General features: G+C 40.7%; 1 protein-coding gene across 5 annotated transcripts in view; it reads left to right on the top strand.

Moving 5' to 3' along the window:
- Positions 1-16,181, top strand: part of LOC147795522 (serine/threonine-protein phosphatase 2A 56 kDa regulatory subunit epsilon isoform-like) — a 57,777-nt gene that overhangs the window by 24,084 nt on the left and 17,512 nt on the right. For all 5 annotated transcript variants that reach the window (XM_087131714.1, XM_087131713.1, XM_087131715.1 and 2 more), the window contains 3 exons: positions 3,273-3,469; positions 8,884-8,985; positions 10,103-10,195. In XM_087131714.1, coding sequence (XP_086987840.1) covers positions 3,273-3,469; positions 8,884-8,985; positions 10,103-10,195 — 392 coding nt within the window. The remainder of the gene's footprint in view (positions 1-3,272; positions 3,470-8,883; positions 8,986-10,102; positions 10,196-16,181) is intronic.

The raw sequence follows: 16,181 nt of genomic DNA, 5'->3' as shown, positions 1-16,181 counted from the left end.
ACTTGTATATGTCCTTTTATCTTGCATGAGTATTGATCAATTGCATTTACAATGGAAAAGGTTTAGAGAGTGAGAAAAATCTGTTCTAAAGGAATGCACATGTACCGGTACTTGTTCAGTGCAATGTTTATTGCAAGATAAATTAAAACACTTTGACAAATTGAAACACTAATTAGATTTTGAATTACATGTACATGTACAAGGAAACTTGAAATTGATTGTGGTGTCTTTTGTTGATTTTTTTCTTTTCTTTTTTTTTTTGAAGGAGAAATCTAGGATTTATAATACATTGTAAACTGGTCTACAGAGAAACGTGGGGGTCGTAAAGCACTGGGGTTTTTTTTGTTGACTGGTTGAATTTCAAGACATTATTTACATAAAATTCCGGTGAAAAATAATACTGGCAAGATTGAAGAGCAGATTTAGAAGCTACAGCAACATGAGCATTTGTATTAAACATTAATGGCTGTCGCAGCAGAAATAGTGATTAGAGCATGCTATTCGTGTTCCACGAACACAGCTGGGCACACCAACAGTGGTCTGATACCGGTATGTACATGTACAAGTAACCCGCTGGTCTCAGTCATGGTCAGATTGGAGAACAGCACATGCGAAGGCAGACAGTGCTTCACTGTCCCCCACACAGCACATCTACAATGAATAATGCGTAGCACCAGCGTTGTTATCCATCCTCGTACCCAAAGTTATACAATTACAACAAAGTGGGCAGGACACATCAACTGGGAAAGATCAACACTATCCATCATTTTTTGAAGCCCGGCAACATAGGCAGTTCACTCAGTTGTAAATGTTCATGCTTGCTTGTGGCTTAACACGTGATCAATGCACTACCGGTATCTATGACTTTTTTTATACATTTTCGTATGTATTTAAACGTTCTAAGCCGTGTACAGTTTGTACATAATACTTTCTAAATTCATTATTATCATGCCAGTTTTCTTATATGCAGTGCTTGATCTCTTGGCAAAGGGAGCGTAAACTCTGATTCCCTTCATGTTAGATCTTACATTCTTCTGAATACATGATTAAGGTTCCCCTTGGTCAATTGGAAGTTAGCTGTCATACATGCAAGATGACTGTCTCCTCAGACATTGTGAGCACACTTTTACCGGTATTTTACCCAGCTGAAGTTGACCTTTCAGTGCTATTGATCTCTACCTGAGCTGGGCCCGTCTCATATTGTGGGCAGGAATCTGTGATGAAAGCCCAGGGGTTATTCTGAGGCCTGTGGCATGAGTGTGCAAGAAGAGTCTGACAGTCCATGGCAAGTGCCTGCTGCATATGTACAGTACATGTGGCACTGGCGCTTGCCTAATGCATGTAATGTATGTTCTTCGGGCATACTTTTCCCTTCTGTGTAATACATGCATTGTATCGCACTGATCATTGTTCTGCAGGCCTTGCAGCCAGTACAGATGCAAACATGAACGTGCATCCCATGTAAAGCTTTGGGGCAATTTTTTTTTCACCAACGATTTTGTCAGATTTACATGTAGCGGTACCTTGCCTTCAACCCTGCATTGAGTATGAAAAATTGTTTCCGTCGCTTCATGAACTTTGTAAGTCATCTTAGCTTTTCCATGCATGCGTGCATATATCTACTGACAACATCTGATACACAAAGTGAATAAGCTATGAATTGTATACATGTACACGCACATTTAACACCATAGAGGGTACAGTGTATGTTCTCAGACGCTTTTTTTTTTTTGTAGTATAAAAATAGTCATTTGAACTTTAATTGGGTGGTTTAGCCTTTTGACATACGGCATGATCGGATTCAAGCATTTTTGCACCAGGAAAAAAGTGGCAGAAACCGGAACGGAGCCTAGCATGAATTGTTCTGTTGTACTGGTAGTTTCAGGACATATGCCAATTCTGGGCTGGGACATTTACATGTATGTGCAGCTGGCTGCAGCTTAAACAGGCCTGTCCAATAGGGATTTTTTTTTTTAGTATTGAACAGTTATTTACAAACATTACAACCACACTCAAACACAAGCAGGTACATGTACCATGGATGGAGTTTTAAGGAAAGGTAATTTAAGCACTGTCCAACCTTACCCGTTTACCCTTTGAGGTCAGTATAATATAAGGTAAAAAGTTCTATTTAATGCATTTTTGGATCTGGGTGGGAGAATATACATGTAGGACACTTGTCAAAGTAATCAGAATTGGTCATTAAGGAAATTAAAATGAAACCAAAACGGGTGAAATTATTTGTTTTTACACCTGAATGCGTTGTGTACATGTACATATATATTGATACATGTTATATTAAACCAACCACTTTTAGGCTGTCTTGAGATAATTTTGTTGGCAGACTAAACAAGGCTGAATGCCAATGTTAATTTTACTGTCATCAAAAACACACAAAGATGCTGATGGCCTGTGGCCATTGAGATTGGGAATTTTGTTTGTATATTGTTTAAAACGACAAAGAACGTAGTATACATGTATGTATACTTGAAACTCATTCCTGTTTGAAATGCAAGTTAGTTTTGTATGCACATGAACGTGTATGAGCTCTACACCTGAAAGGAAAAATACAGTAAGTTATGGGGAAGTGGAGATATTTTAACCACCAGGAATGATGTCATGGCCTATTTATACCCACAGTGCTATCTGAAGCAGTTTCAATTAGATGCATCCTGAAGAAAAAAATTGTGAGATGACTTGATAACCTTTAGTATTAGGAGGGGAAAAATCATGCAGTGGAATAAAGTGTTCACACACAAAAACACAGAAGTTCAACCATTTTCTTATCACCTTCAGCAAGGACCTTTTTTCCCCAGGCTGCTAAAATTAGCCTAGCTATTTCAGGTCCAAGATTAAGCTCTTTCCTGTCAAACCTTGGCTAATCTCGGGGAGGGACCTGTCCCACAAGCACCAACCTCCTGCCGCTTAGGCCCTGCATAATGAACTTTGGCAGGTTGCCCGGTCCAAATCGGAAACAGTCCCACTAAGGACTCCACGAAAGTCAGTCGTATCAGTGCCTGGTCCTGAACATGGTCAGTGCTGTGGCGCTTCATGTATGTGAACTCTCAGAGCCAGGCCTTACCTCAGTATTGTAATACCTCACTGTTAGACTTTTTATGTCTTGTTGAGGGGTTTGCCACTACTGTGTACTACAATGTCCAACACCATGATCTTGAATAGCCTACTGGATCCTGGACTGATTAGAAAACCGCCCCCAGCCATGCTCCTCCCCTACGAAATGCTAACCTATTACCCTCTGCTCCCTTCGACAGACACACCCCACCCGGAGAAGCACGACCTAGTGGTGAAGAAGCTAGGGCAGTGCAGCTTTGTGTTTGACTTCATGGACGCAGTGTCTGACCTGAAGGGCAAGGAGATCAAGAGGGCGAGTCTAAATGAGCTGGTTGACTACATCACCACCGAAAGAGGGGTGCTCTCAGAAGAGCTGTATCCAGAAGTCATTCATATGGTAAGGAACCTCGCCTTCTTGTGGACTTTTGCCATTGGGACCATCTCCTCTCCTCTTTCTCCTACTTGACTCCCCTCCTGGTCAGAGTTATCATAGGGATGTGTTACAATTGTTTGTTGTGATGTGAGACTATTGCAAAGCAACCATGGGAGATGTAACCCAAAGATCCATGCATTGGGGATGGGAGAGTCAAAACATCCGAAATCTCAGCAGTTTGACCCAGCCAAACAAAATGAGTCACAATTGAAGTCACTGGAACTCGTGGTACTTTTGGGGTTCAAGGCCTTGAAGAGAATCCTTCCCTGATGATATCAACAGGAGTCCTCCTAACATTTTCCAACTTTTTGTTACCATTTTTTTTTTAATGAGGGTAACCCATTAAGTGAAAGCTGATTATTTGGAACCCTCAGAAGACAACAAAGAAAAGGTGGTAGGAAAACAATTGCGTAAATATTCCCAGGGAAATGCCCACAGAATCAGGTGGGGAGTGAAAACGTACATCCATATATCGACCTACATACATGTAGGTGGGGTTTGAACCCAGGCCATCGGGTTGAAAGGCAAGGAAAGAGCCACTATACCAACCTGAATTCCTTCCCCCGCAATGTCCGTTTCCTTCAGGATGCCAAACCGAGCGATCGATACATCAAACCAGGGCTCGGTTTGCTTCTTGGAAAGCAAACGAACACAGTAGCCTCAAGACTTTGGGAATCTGGGCACACACAGGGATTTCGCAAATGTGACATACAGTACGACCACATGCAACCCGATATCATTCAGAGACGAGGTAATTTCGTGAACTACATGTACCAGTATGAACCATTCAGTTTATTGGGATTCTTCTGCTCCGTCATGCAGTCTGATTACAGATTTATCGGCATCTCTGGTCATTGGGTCACTAGAATTTTTTTAGATGCAAACTGATTGTCATGATCTGTCTAATAGTCATATGCATTATGAATGAGGGGATCATTTGAAAAATATGGTACATTTATAAATCGAAAAACACATCTTGATCTTCATTGAAGCTATGGCTGTACATGTATGTGTATGTAAGTTTACCATTAACCCAATTTAAATCTCGATTGATTGATGGATAGTGCCCGGCAATTCATTCTGACAGTATACTGTAGCTCAACACTCCTACTTAAGATTGGGGCCTGTATGAAATCCAAATCACATCACAAGGCAATACACAGAGCACCTACAGTATATAATGTACATGTACATTATGTACATGTATGCCCTAGTACAATGTACATGTACATGTATGTACATGTACAGAGACATGTTGCAGTGTTTGTGCACCGATATGGAGAGATTGATCATGGAATGTGGGGGCTAAGGCTAAGGATTGGCATTTCAGGAAAGTGCATTGACCCATTAAATTGATGTTGAAATGTTAGCCAGAAACAAGTGCACACAATAACATGCAAATGCCTGGCTACATGTGTACAGGACTGGTACCGTTAACATGTAAATTTGGAGCTCACAATTTTGCTTTCCCAACCTGGAAACGAGGCCTACACAGACCGGTGCATGTGCACCACATTTATGTTTAACATTTGTTCACTGCTTTGGGACATGGTACCCTACATTTTACAAAGGAGAGGACACACTGAGATGTTCCACAATACGGCAAATTTTTTGTATATGAACCGACACAGGTATTGCAAGAAATGATTTCAATCACAAAGTTGCTCAGTGAGTCACAATTCTGTGGACATTACAACTTACATAAACATACAGTACATTGTACATGTACATTGCCACCAAGCGCATACATACATGTACGTGTTCATTGTACATGAAGTAGGTCGTGCAGACATGGCAGATCCATCCAGACCGGGCCAAGTATTGAATTATAAACCAGCTGGAATGAATGGAATCAGGCCCTTCTGCCTATTGGTTGCTGCATCCAATCAGTCTGTCTGTCGTCTGGAGCTTTTCTGTCTCTTCCAGTATGCATTGGGCTGTGGTCCTCAATCATTCCACTGGCCTGACTAAAGCCTCACATCAGTCATAATTATCTGTGACGGCAAACAGTACCATTGAGCTGACAGTGATGCCACCATTTTTTGAAATTTTCCCACCGGTTAAAGGCTTCAAGAGTTAATGAGTGTACATGTAAAATGGTACATAACATGCACATTGTGTACGTGTAGTTGAGAATGTTTCTCCATGTTACACAGATTTTTCCAGCAGATCTTGGCAGACCATGTATGTATTTTCATCCTCTCAAAATGACAAGCGCATTCTTGGTTTTTCAACTCTCCTGAGTGAAAAAAATATTTTTGTGCCTTTGAAAGGAAGGCATAATTTTCACAATTTTGATTGACTGAACTGACAATGCCCAATATGATTAATTAATCTGTTACATGTAGCTGACTGCTTGAATAACGCTTGCACAATTTCTCTTTTACTGTTAAAAACTTCTGAATGATTCATACTAAAAAATTTCAGAAAAACACGACCGCTTGGCTTCTACTACCTGTATCTTGAGGCAGTAAGTCTGATGCCAAAATCACTGGCCTTGGTCCACCAGTCCAGTGGGTACGATATTTTGATCCCTGAAATTTCACGCAGATCGTGGTTTGGTCTGAGCAGGCTTTTTATACCTGTTTATTGGCTTACAACATTCAAGCTACGTGTACATGTACATACATGTACATGTACATGTCCATGCATGAAGGCAGTTTGATGCATGCAGTTTGCTGTCTGCGTGCACATACCAGCACATGTATCATGTACATGTGCATTGTACCGATACCTTGTACAGACGTATGCATGCCTACCAGGTATGTACATGTAGGTTTTAATTATTTATCACTCATTTTGAGATGATTGGAAAGTTAATACCACTCTGATATAAATGTGTGTGCAGCCTCTTTCACATTATTCATTTCATTTGTTGATGCCTAGCAACCTTTGGGGCTTTAATCAAGATACAGTGCATTACGTGCCCCATGATCGTTTGCTGAAATTGGTAATTGTGTCAGAGCGAATGCTTGCAAGCAATAATCTCCTAATCCAATGAAAGTTGTCATGCACAAAGTGCAGTCTGTCCTATTCAAGTTACTGTGATGTGTATGCATTTTACATTATTTCCCAGACTCGGACAGATTTCATTTGGTACATTTCATCTGTTCACAGTTTGTATACTTTTAACCCTCCGTCATTGTGTGTGTCTGTACCTACATGTAGACCATGTATGCATGCAAATGTACATGTACATTGTGGACAAAGCTGTACATGTACCATACTTCTAGTCAATATCAAATCGACATGTGATACTTAGGGGTACATGTACATTCATGTGATAGGGGTACAACGATATCACTTACATTTTTGTAGATACAGTACATGCATGGGTTGCACTACAATACATGTACATGTACATGTACGTATCACAATACATATTGCATGAAAAACAAAATACGTGTAAAGCATGTTCATACAGTTAAAAATAAATATCTGAGCAAGCATGCATGTATTTTCTGGCTCTGAAATTATGCTCCATTGCCCGCATTCGTGTACGGTACATGTACATGTAACATTAATGCAGACTGAAAGATGCACATGCATTTTACCTTCTTTATTTAACCTCTGTTATGGTTAAGCATGCCTCACCATCAATGAACTCAGAAAAGACCAGCCAGTGAGCTTTATTTTTTAATGTAGATCCGAAGTTTCAGATGATTCACATACATGTACTCTTGATTGGAATCTGTTCCACCCATACCTACGTGTATCGCACCACATGTCAGGCAAGGGAGGGGGAGAGCCCTTTATTCAATTTGTATGAGGAATTATGTTTCGCTCGTTTTTGAATTCGTTTTGAAGCAATAAAAAATGAATACTACTTTTTTTGTTGGTATAACGGGGATGTTTTTTCTATTTAAACTAGTGAATTTTAAAATCTGTAACATAAAGAGTGAAGTGTTAGGACAGTAATTCAGACGTAGCGGTACATGTACATGTATTTCCCCATTGACTACAACACTGTTCATGTGCCTGTGAAACAGTAACCACCGACCAATCAGAGGTAAGAATCAGCACTCAGTGACCCCATGCTGATCTAGAGGGTAAAAAAACAGATTCACCTGTACTCTTGTCTCTCACAATGATTTTGGGGTTTATTGGCACTCTACACAAATGCTACCCAAAGGGGGGCGGAAAGGAGAATGTACATACATGTATGTGTGTATCCATGGAACAGCAAACATGATGAAATTTTAAAAGTAAGTCTTAGCTTTTTCATATGGCTACGTGTACATGTATTTGGCTACTGGATATAACTTCCATCGTACTCATGGTAACTTTAAAAAGGTCTCAGAAGATGTCCATAGAGCCGCAGTACATGTATATGTAGCTTTACAGGGCCCCGGAACCAACTGGAACATCAGCACTCTGTAAAACTTTAAGGAGTGCACCGTCAAATGCCTTGTTTGAAGAAGGGTTTCCTGATCCTGTGATGTTCCAATACATGTGTGCACACATTGCTTTTTTGGGGGGTTGTACCGGTAGTAGGCTTTTGCACATTTCCCCTTGAGGCAGTTGTTATCATTTGCCCCAAGAATATTGTTGCAGATTTATCAAAACTGTGAGAAAAGGTGATTGGGTTTCATGGCAGTTACACCAGCTATGATAGCGTTGAAGAAATAGAGGGGATTTTACATAATAACCACTGTACAGTACATGTACGTACAGTACATGTATGGTACATGTAGCATTGTACACTGTACATGTACGGGCATACCATGTGTACATGTAGCACTCAAATGCACTCTTCAGACACTAGCACGTGCCATGCCACATTTTTCCATCCATTCACATGCCACCATTGTAAAAAGTCCAAGTGGCAATGCACATTTGAACAACCAAAATGTCTGAGTAAACCCACTTTTGTTTCAACACAATCATACATAATTTGACCATTTTACAGGTAGTGGTACATGTACACGCTGTGTGGCTCCAGATGCAGCGACATGCATAAAGGACTCTTTCCTTTCATAACCCATTTTTACTCGTGGACGGGCTGTGGTTGAACCGTTCTATGAAGCCTAATGACCAAAATATCATTTTGCAAACGGTTGCTTTGTTTTGTCATTTTTATTTCCAAGCACATATTTTCAACTTAATATCATCAGTGATGATAACCTTTTAGCCCCTCCCTTCAAGTGTCGTGATGATACACAGGTTTCCACGATGCCGTATCGTAGTTTTTGAGTATCGTGATCATCGCTACCACGTTGAATTGTTACACCCTTGTATCTGTACATGTCCTGGTTGAGTCGCAGCAGAAGCATACCTGTCTTGCCTGTTAAAGCAGTAAGAGGTTCATGAAAAAAACAGATTCCAATCTTTCAAATATCTTTTTGTTCTCAATGACTAGTGTTTCTCTTTTCTTGCAGATAACATGTAATATCTTCCGCACACTGCCACCTAGTGAAAACCCCGACTTTGATCCTGAGGAAGACGATCCTACATTAGAGGCATCATGGCCACACTTGCAGGTACGTACACTATAGATAACCCACAAATTATAATTAATCATGTACAGAATTGCATTTCTGATGTGCTACATTCTTTTGTGGTTAATACATGTGCATGTATACTTTTAAATCTTCATTGCTGGCATAGACTCACTTCAATATGGCTGACATATGATAAGGCAAATACATAATTTTACAACAAGTGTACGTTATGCTTTTAACCACTGACGTACACTTACATGTGAGTGCATTGTTGAAGGTATACTGTAGTCTGTACATGTCAATAAGTGTCTGGTGTGCTTTGATGCCAACCTTTCATCCACACAGGTCATGGAACCTTTATTAAAGTACACTGTGCATGTACATGTACGTGTGCATGTATGGCTCATTTGTCTGTATTTGGCACATGACCAGACACTGCTGCAGCCCAGTTGAATTGAGAGCTGCTGCTGTGGAGAGCTCCCCATAAGCACTGTGGAAGTGTTTCACACTTTTTGTACCAAATGTCCAAAATGCATGGAGCTGCATTAGAAACCCAGGAACTGTGGGTGTAAGGTGGGGAACAAAGCAAAGTTGGAACTCCTTTTCAACCACGTTGCACAAATGGGGTCTGTATTTCTTGCATTCCTCACTCCGTTTCAATTGCTACAAGTGGCTGTCATTTACTGTGTTTAAGGATCTTGCACACAAAGTTACATGTACATGTATTTACCATAAAAATAGTGTTATGGATCGTATAAATGTCTTTAAAACTTAGTCATCATATTTCATGCAAATGTTTTCCACTGTACATGTACCTTTATTTTCATACAAGGAAATTCAGATGTACATGTACACATACGGGTGTATGTACATGTGGGTGTATTTCCGTCAGAAATTGTTTCTACATGTACATACCAGTACATGTACTTCATGTACATGTAAACTCATATATTGGATTCTGAGAGAACTGTATCAATGCAAGTTGAAACACTGCCAGTACATGTACAGTGTATGTGTATTCAAAATGAATGTAATATCAGTATGTTCGCATGTGCATGTACATGTATGTGTTGTGATTTTCAATTCTAAACAGATTTAAATTTCATGCAAGTTTTAAAGGGGACTCTTCCCTCGCTCTCTTTCAACTCCGATACAGATTGTCTACGAATTTTTCCTAAGATTCCTGGAATCACCAGAGTTCCAGCCCACCATAGCAAAGAAATTCATCGACCAAAAATTTGTTATGCAGGTAAGCACCTTTAAATTCCAGGTGTGGTTGGGGGAAAAAAGTGCTGTGTGTACGTAAGTGTGCCGACTAGCTGTTTGGGACAAACGAAGCCAGGCATATAATTATGATCACCGTCTGTCAGGAAGACTCTCTTCCCGCCTCACCTGCCAGTGGCAGAAGTATTACGTCAGCAACCATTAAGGGGCAGGTATTTTGTGTAATTGGTGGCGTAGTTAGAGGAGCCTTCCCTGACGCACAGCATTCATGAGTCTGGAGTCATAAATCCCATAAGACAGCTATATTAAAGATAGGAATTTTTTCGTCAAACTGTGAACCCCAAATTTGCCCCTTGCAAGAATTTGCGAGAAAAGATTCCTCCTTAGGTTATTACCATGTACTTACATGTATGATGGCAAATGACCCCAAATTCCAGCCTCTTTTTTTGCTTAATTAACTGTAAATTGAAGCTCCTTGGCAGAGAAATGACATTACAGTCGCTCATGAATATGGAAATTTACATTAATGTGGAACCAGAAAGACATCTAAACATCCGTCATAATGGCAAAACACATTGAAAATGAGCTTAAAGGGACACTAGGTGCATTGTGATGAATTACAGATCACTGTATATGCTCTGTATACGTTCCAAATCTGCATACACTGTACCACATCAAATATTCTGGTAACATGTGGCTCCTACCCTGGTACATCTACATGTACGTAATCGAAAGTGACTGATGGGTTTGCTGCCAAGCTTTCCTGCGAAAGAGAAAGTGAAATTCATCAGTTCCTGCCGCCAACAGAACATACATCTTCATTTCCGTCTCACTGGTAGTCTTGATGTCCCTTGGAAATCTGGAATGAGGGTGAAGTGGCCTCATCCCTGCAATGTTAGGGAATGTCTAGTGTCAACAGGCCTCTAGTCTAAAAACCTTTTCACTTTTATTGAAAGAAAAAGGCCTTTTTAAAAACCTGAAAGAGTCCCCCCCCCGCGGCATTTTCTCTGATATTATCACAGTGCATTTTTTCCTTAAGCTGAGCCTTTAGGAGGTTTTTTATTGTTGTCTTACAGTTGTTTTTGAGACCAGTTGTATGAAAATCAGACATACATGTAGCGGTACTGTTTTCGTGAAATAGCCTTTTTATTTTAGACGGTTCAGCCAATAATGCATTCTTTACCCATAGGCATACTCAGTGCACAGGGTCAGACACATGTGAGGCCATGAACTTCAAGTGACCGTAACGACTAAACTGTATAATGGCTTGAATCCAAACTTCACACAGAAATTTACTCATGAGCTTCTGTACATATACATGTACATTCATGTCTAGTTCATAAAGATTGGGGATGTGATGGCCAAGTTCGGGGAGGGGGAATCTCTCCTTCCCCCTATCTCTCTCTGCTGTGAGATGTTGTGTACAGTTGAAGGCAGCCAAGCCAAAATTTCTTGCTGGATTTTGAAGGGGTTTGGGAGAGTTACGACTTTCTAGTTGGAGGCCAGTGATAGTCATGTGAAGTAACATGTATGGGCATTGTGATTTTTTTTTTAATATACAGTGTACATGTACTGGTAGCAAGATACAGTGGTTGGATGTCCTTCTTTCTCCATTGTCGTACATTTTGTAACACCCTGGCATGTACATGTGCATACATTGTACATGTAAAGTGTACATGTACATGAAAAGTGTGCGCATATTCTTGTCAGCCAATATGCAATTCCTTGCCTAATGCTCGTCCACGCCGAATTCCAGCCTCTCCCACCACATCAACTTCGGCAGGAAGCCAACTGTTGTAATTGATTCCATCACCCCAGCTTCTCCTTGGTTCCCCGCATGTCGCCGGGGAGTTATTCCAGTTTCTCCTTCACAGAGCTCATCTAATTTAAGAGTTCCAGGGAGAGCGGACTCCTGTGTATAATGTGTCAGTAACCTTTGAAGGGGCGGCTGGATAGCGTGAGGAAGAGCCCGTAAAATACCCCTGTGATTGCAGGGCCGAGTTGAACCATTAAAATGCAGACCTGTTGGTCGGCATGAAGAAGTTCCCAGTGGTCTAGTGGTTATTTCAGTGTCTCAGAAAGCAACTCTTTTCATCAAAAGTCTGCCAGTGATTTACATATTCAGGATACCGACAGCGATTGCATGAACGTGTATCGTTCCTTTTGTAAGACATTTAATGTGTCACTTTAGCTCTTAGACTCTTAGTACTAATGGTGCTCTACTGGTACAAGTACATGTACTTCTTGGCTGATGATTCCTTATGTTTTATGTTAAATACATGAGTCTTTAAAAAATCTTTCACATGAAGTATATTTCTGCACCTACTATATCTACTTTTGTGGTGAGGCCATTTTTGGTGACAGCCAGTAAGTCAGTGATTTTGTTGTCTTAAAGATTAAAGCCTGGACGAAGCGTGGGGAAATCTTGACTTTCACCTGAGGCCCCGTCTACTCCGCAACCCCCTACTGGATACACATTTGGCTTTTTTTTTCTATTCCGTGTTCTACCACGGACACTGCTTCCCAATTAGCTGTAGGGCCACGGGGCAAAAGTGCATACGTGTGCACTTGAACATGCTCAAATGAGCAATAGATACACTTGCGCTTTATTGAATTAGGCGGCCTAATCACTCGGGTACCCAGCATGCTCAAGAAATTACGTCTCTATAGCAATGCGCTGCCAGGCAGGTTTGCTCAGGAAGTCGGTGGATTTTGGAACCCTCCGTTTGCTAACACGTTCCATCAAAAAACTTTGAAAACATTACCCGTGGCAGTGTTTTTATCTTTCTTGATTTTCCTTTCATATGCCAAAATAGAACAGGGCTTTGTGTTTGGAGAATATTTGCCTTTGCATTCGAGGATTTAGGCTGTGGACAAATCCATGGAGATGCGATTCTTAAGGGGCCATCGTACTCACGCACTTGTCTTAAACGTGCCCGCATAGGCAGGTCACGACACCCTACTGGTCAGACAGGAATGCGCGCGTACCACCTGCATGCGAACAGGATGGTTCCACAGTAATGGCTTCTAATCCTTTTCACCAGATTTGTCTACATGTATTTTGGAGCAAGAGTCTTGAGTGAGCAAGTTAGTGTCATGCATGGCCTTTTACTTTAAACGACTGCATTCAAGATCCACAACTTGAATTGTGAGAAATCCATTTGACACGTCATTGCATACTGGCCCTTGTGAACGTACCACATGTACTAGTGCATTTACATGTACGGTGCCTAATGCATGTACGGTGTACACCCTGGCATGTAATGCGCATGCATACTAGTGGCCTAGTTTATGCGTACACGTACACATACATGTGCATGTAGGTGTACTTCAGTGATTGTCACCTGATATACCGGTACTACATGTACATGGAAACTGACTACATTTAGGCTGTGGCATAATCATTGTAAAGATGAATAAAAAAATGGGCCAGGTTGGGATTGGAACCTTCAACCATTGGAAAAAGCTTGTGAGTCAGGGACACCGAGCACTTAACCTAATGAGCTATCCAGCTCTTTCTTTTATGGTCTCAGGTTGCCCTTCCCCCTTGGAAAGTTGAATGGTTATGGTCATAAAGAAAGGCTGTTTACATGTCTGTTACATATGCATGTGGATTAAACAAGCCTGATAATGATCGCGATAGTAACAGTTTCTAGGTAGGTAAACATGTAAATTTCTAAAAGCAGTGTTTCAGTTTTACTGAGAAAAAAATCCCTCAAAATATTCTCCCTAGAATTACACCATGCATCACGCCATGTATGTGTACATGTACATGCAGGGCTCGCAGAATTGGTAGTCTGACGTCCTGGGACAACCAAAATATTTTGTCGGGCAACCAAATGTTCCAGGCTGCCAGCCCAGTGGGCAAGCACCTGTTTTTGGCAACATTTTTGTTTGCCCGTCATTTTAGACATTTCAGCACCGTGCACCGAAAAATAATTGCAAAAAAAGACTGCAAAAAAGATCGACATCCTAACCTTGATGTTGCACAACTTTACATGTTCAGGTAGGTGCACTGTGGTACGTCTGGTCAAATCGTGTACCGTGATACCGGTACGTCCGGTTGGATTGTTGGCATGAACAACGCAGCCGCATCTGTATTCAGTCGTTTTCCTTGTTCCGGATTGCAAAAACTATATTCAGTCATATTACAGCTCAATTATCATCAAATTCCAATGAAATGGGGTCAGAGGTCTACCTTGTACATGTATGCAGAGGGTACTTCAAAAATATTTCCAAGTTTTTGAGCTTTTAAGTTGTCTTACAAGATCGACAAAAGTGACGACGACACTTTTCCTAGTTCTGGTTCAGTTTAGCCAGTTCTGGATCGCTTCAAAAATTTTTTTACACATAAAATTTTTCATTTCTCGGCCAAAACCACTGTAACAAGCGTTTTTTCTAGTAAAGCATGTCTTAAATGTATTTTAAAGGGGATTAGTTATATATTAGAATTTCAGTGCATCAACCTGGATAGCCTGCTGACAAACCCATTACATCACATACAAATCTGTTACACATGTGTAGTTGATATTACGACATTCATGTATGTACTTGCATGCGCGATCTGAAACTAGGAAAAACGTTCATGGAATCTTGTGTTCTGAGTGACCTACCGACCTGTAATTTTTTCTGGTGTTGATTTTTTTGTGCTCCCGTGATTTTTGACAAACCGTCAACAAACGTTGAAGCATGAATTGGAAATTTAGCCAGAATTCCTTTCCTTGAAATTTTCTGGGAGTAAAGTTTGCACTGCAAGACTTTTATTTTACCTTTCAAAGAGAAGTCGTCTTAGCATGTAATGCTGTAGAGCAGTAGAAAAAAGTTGGGTAGGCCTATTCATCTCAAGCGATTGGGAACTAGGAAAATGACTGTAATTACTGAAAGCTTGGAGACCACGTGTAGCTAAAACTTCCTTGTCGGGCAACTGGAAATGAAGTTTGAGCAACCAGATTTTAGACTCCCCTGGCTGAAGGGCAGCTACATTTTTTTAAAATTTTGCGCGCCCTGGTTGCATGTATACCTGGCAAATGTGGTTCAGGAAATGCTGTATTAAATGTGTAACATTCATTTTGTCTTTGTTTTATTTTACTAAAGCAATTAATAACGCAAGAATGCACAGTGCATTAGTGTAATAGAATGGTGCATTGGGATGTTTTGGCACAACCAGAAGTACATCGTTGATGATGAAAAAGCTCCTGTTTGCAGCACTTTCTCACTGCGTACAAGTAATTAATTAAATCAGTGAAGAAAAGAATTCACTTCTGTATTGAGCTGCACATACATTTTATGCTGTACATGTACCGTATGCCTGCACTTACAGGTCACATGTGTACCGGTTCATCAATACATGTACGGTATACATGTACATGTAGTTCATGCGTGCTGCACTTAATGCGTTCAAAAAGTTGGCCTAGACATTTGTGTAAAGTTGAGATTTCTTTGTCCTAAGAAAAGTTTCTAATGTCTGCTGTACTCTAATGTCTGCTGCACTTCCGGCTGTTGTGAGTTTATCCCTACTTTTACCGGTACCTCAGGGGGCTCTTCCCCACTTGGCAAAAAATTCCACAGTGGGGTAGTACACTGTACAGGTACTGTAGTACACAAAGATGTCATATCCCAGAGTGGATTGATCAACACCAGAGTGATACCTGTAATATGAATAACTCCATCAGTCTGAGGCCCAAGTGATATTCTAATTAAGTAGAGGAGTGATGGTCTGATGGATTGCTTGCAAATCGGACCTCCAGGGAGTATTGATAGTGCACTGTGAATGATGATTTCTTATGTACTTCGTCATCTTCAATCACTTGGGCCAAAGAAAAAAGTGCTACTTCCGATTACTTGGCATCTGTGTAGGGTAGTATGTGTACGTGTAGGTGAGAATTTTTTTTCGGGGGGGGGGGGAGGGGGAACATGGAGAAAGGGACTACTTTTAAAAAACTTATTCAGTTTACAGCAATGACGGTGCAGCTGTTGTATATACCATACATGTACATGTGAAGGTATCAGAC

Source organism: Acanthaster planci, unplaced genomic scaffold (genome assembly GCF_054643075.1).
Source record: "Acanthaster planci isolate LZ-2023a unplaced genomic scaffold, COTS_SCS Contig9, whole genome shotgun sequence".
Taxonomy (NCBI): Eukaryota; Metazoa; Echinodermata; class Asteroidea; order Valvatida; family Acanthasteridae; genus Acanthaster; species Acanthaster planci.
The sequence above is the reverse complement of the archived record's forward strand: the minus strand, read 5'-3'. Positions and strand labels throughout refer to the sequence as shown.